We start from the raw sequence: 6,133 nt of genomic DNA, 5'->3' as shown, positions 1-6,133 counted from the left end.
GTGCGGCTGGAAACAAAGGCAAAAGTAAAAAAAGGGAAATGTTTTGTTCAGTCCATATTTTTGAAAAAAAAATAAAAAAATTTCTCACTTTCCTTTTTTTGTTTATTTTCCCATACAAATATAAGTTTTGGATCTATTAATATTTTAATATATATATTTTTATAAAATAGAGAATACATTGTTTTTTAAAAAATAAGTACAGAAAACCTTGTGAGCTATTTATATTATTATTAAGAATAAAAAGGAGAATTTTTCTTTTTTACTCCATTCTTTTAATTTCCGTTTTTCATATGATTTGATAAGTGGACACACCACACGCTTTTCCAAACCCATGTGAGCTGCACTCCAAACTTTTCACCGCATTCATCTCCCCGCATACACATTTTCCTTTTCACTCTTTAATACAAATATAGATGCTTATTATATATCATAAGTGATATACTACCAAATTTTGGATTTTGACTTGTGTTTTTGAATTTTATACAAATTGGTGTAAAACCCAACATTTTGTTTTTGTTAATTCGTTTGAGGTCATCTTCTACTAAAACATGTTTGTGGTTGTCCACGCTTGGGACTTTAAAGGGTAGAAACTTTTACTTCTGCACGGAATTTCAACAAAGATAACCTGGTATTTCTCGTAGCGTGTGTTTCAGGCAAGTATTGAGGAAGGTTTTTATAATGTGAATTGTTCAGTACAAGGAAGAAAGAAGAGTACGAGGGAGGGAGGGTCTTTTATTATGGTTCTGGTTTTTCATTCAGTAAAAAGCTGAGTGTTTTGTGAATTTATTTTATTTATATTTTTGGCTGTGGTGGGTCTTATTTTTCAGATACATACAATTGATTTTCTTTTACTATTTAGGAGGTTACAATAATTGGACAGGGAATATATCACATATTTATTTAGACAATTTTCTAATCCAAGGTTTTTTTTTGAGTTTAGATACGTTTGGGGGATGTGAAATTTTCAGATAAAGATGACATCTTTCAGTGGTTTAGGTCTTGGTTTGAGTCTAGTTTTTGGGTGCCTTCTTTTGGCTCTTATTGCTGAGCTTTATTACTTGTTATGGTGGAAGAAGAAAAGAATCACAGACAGAGAGATTGTGGATGAGTACGGAAATTTTGCGAAAGAGTTTTTCCAGTTTATCTGCTGGAAAAGCACATCTTCTTCTTTGGGTAATAACCCCTCCCAAGAGAGAAAAGATTCAGATTTGAATGGCCATGAGGCCGACCCTGAGCTTGGTTTGGGCAAAGATATGTTGCTCAAGACCTATGGAGAAGAAGGTGTGGAGTCAGAGCTCATGAGACTCCACAATCTAGCTGGCCCACCTAGATTTCTCTTCACAATTAAAGAGGAAACCAAAGAAGATTTGGAATCTGAGGATGCTAAATCAAGAGGTGATAGAAGCAGAAAAGGGTCCAGAACAAGGAGCTTGAGTGATTTAATGATGGGTGTAGACACCCCATTTCTTACTCCTTTGGCTTCACCTAGGCTTAAGTCTTCTCCTTTGAACCCTCTTGATGCTTACAAACACCATGGATTCAACCCTCTCTTTGAATCCTCCACAGAAACTGAGCTCACCAGGTTGAGATCTTCACCACCCCCAAAGTTCAAGTTTTTGAGAGATGCAGAAGAAAAGTTGTATAGGAGATTAATGGAGGAAGCTGAGAAGAGGGCTTCTTTGAATTTGGTATCTTGTTCAGATTCTGGGATTAAAGCTGCAATTAATTCAACAGTAGTAGCTGATGAGAGAGATGGGTCTTTGTTCACATTTATGATTGCGAATGAGAACAATCAACATCTGCCTCCACACCCTTCAAGCTCTTCACAGGTACTCCCACTGGCTTCTTCTCCCACTGCTCTCACACAACCACTGGATAACAGCAAACCCAAGATTGTGCATTGAACATTTTTTTTCCAGTGCTTAGTTTTTCCATTAGAGACAGATCTTGGTAATTATTTTTTAATCTGTTTAACTTTTCACGATCCATTATTTGTGTATTTATCTCAAAGGCATTTTTAGTTTCTTCACTAATTATTAACCTTTCCTCTGATTTCCTTTTAGCTTTATGATCAATATTTCTTTTTGGGTATCTGGGAATTATAGCCCATGAATGATCTGCAACATTATTATTCAAGGTTTCATGATCGAATTCAATGGTGCACTGACAAACCTGCAAACTTAATTTTCCTTTATTTGTTTCTTTATATTTATTTAATTATTTTAGAAATGATGATAGCAACAAATTCTGCAAAGTGATATAAATTGTTGGTTAGTTCAACTCATTAAGGTGGGGGCATTCCTTTTATGTCCACATCCATGTGTCTCGAGGTGCCCCAATATAGTTATTATTCAATGTAGCTAATGGTACCTACTACTACAATGTACAATGGCTAATTATCAAGTACTCAAAGGGGCTCACATTCGTTATTGAATGAACCTCATGACACTGCTTCAATCACTTTTCATTCTTATAAGATTCTTCTTCTATCTTTTTTTTCTTTTTTGACTAGTATGGATATACACATACTGAGGTGAGGCATGATCTATGTCTTCGTCCTAATATATTCGTTTTCTTTGGTTTCATATAACTTTTGATGTGAAAATGAAAATGTTTGTGTTTTCTTCTTAGCCAGCTTTTACACGGTGGCTATGTCACTATTTCAATAATCAAATTCATAAATAAAAGTAAATTAAGTTTTGTAGTTTTCAAGGTTCATGATTGTTAGTTTCACAATGCTTTTACTCATAATTTACCTTTTAGACTATTTGATCATACACAAGTAGAACTTACTTTTGTTACAATCTATGTTAAAGTACCGCACCAAACTTTAATAGGTAAAATCTATTATGACAATTCATATCTAAGGTCAACAGTATTAGTACCTCTAGTTGTACGAGTGTATATGTTGTATAGAGCATTGAGTATATATGTGTATAGAGCATTGGATACCACTAGATGCTAGATATGTGAGTGTATAATTGGTTAGTAATATTTTTTAAAAATTATAATATTAAATTATATAAAATTTATATTTAATTAAATTAGTAGCTATATATATTTTAATGAAAATTGTAGTCAATTATTTACACATATAAAATGACTGAAGGTCCACACGTGTGAAATGAAAATGGGAAAATATTATTTAATAGGTCACGAAATAATTTATTTATTTATTTATTTTTGAGTTGAGGTCACAAAAGAATTTATACGAGTCTCTGAGAGTAAATCTTTTTTATTATTATTATCCTGAAAAAAACTAAAAAAACAAATGTAAGGAGAGAAAGTTCAGAATACAGTTGTAGAGTTGTGAAAGCTCCATTAGCTTTTACCTAAATAACAAGGAAACGTCGTTGTTATCACGCATCTCGACCGTAAAGTAGCCCCCACCTTCAAACTCAAAAAATATCTATGTAAAAATAAAAAAAAAAGATAAATATCATTTTATTTTAAATTCTATATTTTGTAAAATTTAGATATTAACAGTAAAACTATTTAAACTATTAACTCTCCATTCTGTCTTGCTATTTATATTTTTTAAAAAAACTCTTAATTAAATGCTATGGTGAAGTGCCTAAGTATTAAGTACGAAAATTTTAATGATGTACACAATATTAATTATTAAAATATTATAAAAAATAATTTTAAAAAATATAAAAATAAAAAAATATTTGTTCGTTTGTTTTTTATTTTCTTCTTCTTTTGAAAGACTATCTGAACAACAAAAAAAAGAAAAAAAAAAATTCTAATCTCTTTATACGCACACTCTTCTCTGACCACTCTAGGCCACGAGCCACGAAATTGAACCCTGCGACTTAGAAAATCCCAACCGCGATCCCCTCTCTCTCTCTCTGCCTCCTGTGATGTGTCTATATTGCCCACGCCGATGAGCCACCTTTGGTGGTGATTGGCCAAAATGAAAGCCACCACAGATCTCCCGAGAGATGAAACCCCAAACCCCAAGGGTCTACGACATTTTACTAGTTTTCTATGGAGATAATGGTGATGTTACTTGTTATTTTATATTTTGATTATAATTTTGGATTTAGGTGAAGGTCGTGGTGGTGGTTGTTGTGATTTGTGGTGGTAATTTTTTGTTTGTTTGTGATTTTAGGTTAGTTCTAGTGTGGCGGTGGTGACTGTGGTGGTAAAGTTGGTACTGGCCTTGGTGGTAGTGACTGTGGTGGCGGTAATAATAGTGAAGAAGAAGGAAGATAGGTTTGGGTAAATAGGATTAGGGTTTCATGAAAAAACAAAGAAAAAGAAATATAAGAAAAGGAAAAATGAAAAGAGAAAAAAAAAAGAATTTTTTATGTTTAAATTATTATTTATAATATTTTGATAATTAATATTACATGGACCACTAAAAATTTATTATGTGTAGAATTGTGTACACATAGGTAGCCCATCGTGTCACTTAACTTAAACTTTTTGGATGGAAATGTAAATACAAAAACAGAATCGAGGTTCAGTAGGTTTTGCCATCAAAAAAATGAGTTTATGGGGTTAAGTGTTACAAATCATAAAGTTTAGGTAGTTTTACCGCCAATATCCCATAAAATTTACCAATCAGATCCTCTATTTGGTAAAATGACAAAATGGACTCTTTACATTCTAAAATAGTACTAAATAGTAGTCTAAACTGATTTTTTATTAGAATAAAATTTAATAATAATCCTATGTAGATGTGTTATGACAAAGCTAATTACATCTTCTACATCTTTTTGTGCCAAAAATTATCTTCCAGTTAGTTATCAAAAAAATAATCGAAAAATTGTGTTTATAGTCCTATTTATATTATTTTTAAAAAAATAAAATATCATTTTTATCATTTAACAAAATAAATAGTCAAATCAGTAACTTTTGCAAAATAAAAAATTCAAAATAGTATTAACCCAAAAAAAAAAAATTCTTTGCTCAATATTATTCTAGTTATTTTTGCTTAACATTCTATTTATTTTTGACTACTACTAATTAGTACTTGGCAAAGATGTGTGAAATTGCAATTACACATATGAATTAGGATTGAGATGCTAAATGATCTTAAATTTAGAAACTAAATTAGTAAATGTTCTCTTTTAAAAAAAAAAAATTATAAAAAAATGACCAAATATGATAAATTAGCTAATAAAAATTATAAAAATATATTTATCACATATTTTTTATTAAAATATATATATATAATAATAAAACTAAGTTGTATAATTTTTTTAGTATTACATGGTATTTGATATATCATATTACTGAAAATTAATATAACGTAGTGTTGACCGAGATTTTCGGCAACTACTAAAATACGATTATAATAGTGAGCTGTAAGAAAGCGAGAGAAGGATTTTTACGTGGTTGGGGCGTTAATGAGCCTTAGTCCACGAGTCTTTGTTATTAATGGATGTCTTTAATACAGATTCCACACTTGAGGGAATGTCACCCTTATAAATACAGAGAATGTTCTTGGTGAGTATTTACTCTTCTTGCTCATATGCAGCCCAAGATTCTCGATCCCATTTAATGAGCTTTGAGGGGGTATTTATAGTGTTTTGGTGGGGTAATCCCTAGAATTATTCTTACAAACGTATCTGTAAGTATCCATAAAGTTGGGTATTCCCAATGAATATACCATGAGTAATGCATGGTCAAATCCCTAGGTGCTGTAGGGTTTTTATGAGGAATGTCCTTTTTGCCTTGTGATTGATGTGACTCTTCGCAGAGTAGCCGTCGCTAGACTTAAATGATCATTACTGTGGCGCTGTTGTTTGGAGGTTGTGCCGTCAGACTTTATTGCGTGTTGCAGTCCCAACACGCTTCCTCCCATGCAGCATTAAATGCGACTTGATTGTTCAGGAGAAGCCTGACACCTCACGGAGAGGCTTTATGCTATGCGAGCTTCCGGGAGCACCTTGTACTCCGGCTGCCTCCTCCGGGACCTATGCCCAGAGTGCTTCCTTGTGGCATACAAAGACTTAGCAAATATTTACAAGTTATCTGATCCACGTGTCCCTGTTCGATTGGTCCACGTATATTGGGTGAAATCAGGGGCAACATTTACCCCCCAAGCCTTGTTTACTTGGAAGATAAACCAAGGCTTGCTTAGGTGCCTCCGGTTGACTCCTCGGTTCCCTGGCCCAAGCTC

The 6,133-nt window shown here is 32.7% G+C and overlaps 1 protein-coding gene across 1 annotated transcript; it reads left to right on the top strand.

Annotated features, from left to right (window-relative positions):
• The first annotated feature begins 289 nt into the window (after positions 1-289).
• On the top strand, positions 290-2,033 carry LOC115720827 (uncharacterized). Its single transcript, XM_061110756.1, has 2 exons — positions 290-653; positions 941-2,033. Exon 2 carries the CDS (start codon positions 975-977, stop codon positions 1,902-1,904), a length of 930 nt encoding a protein of 309 aa, XP_060966739.1. The 5' UTR covers positions 290-653; positions 941-974; the 3' UTR covers positions 1,905-2,033.
• The last annotated feature ends 4,100 nt before the right edge of the window (positions 2,034-6,133 follow it).

This window comes from Cannabis sativa, chromosome 2 (assembly GCF_029168945.1).
Source record: "Cannabis sativa cultivar Pink pepper isolate KNU-18-1 chromosome 2, ASM2916894v1, whole genome shotgun sequence".
Classification (NCBI taxonomy): Eukaryota; Viridiplantae; Streptophyta; class Magnoliopsida; order Rosales; family Cannabaceae; genus Cannabis; species Cannabis sativa.
This window is presented reverse-complemented; position numbering and strand designations above follow the sequence as displayed.

Bases quoted from the DNA above. Each gene is read 5' to 3' on its own strand.
- LOC115720827 (XM_061110756.1), top strand. From the start codon at position 975: ATGACATCTTTCAGTGGTTTAGGTCTTGGTTTGAGTCTAGTTTTTGGG.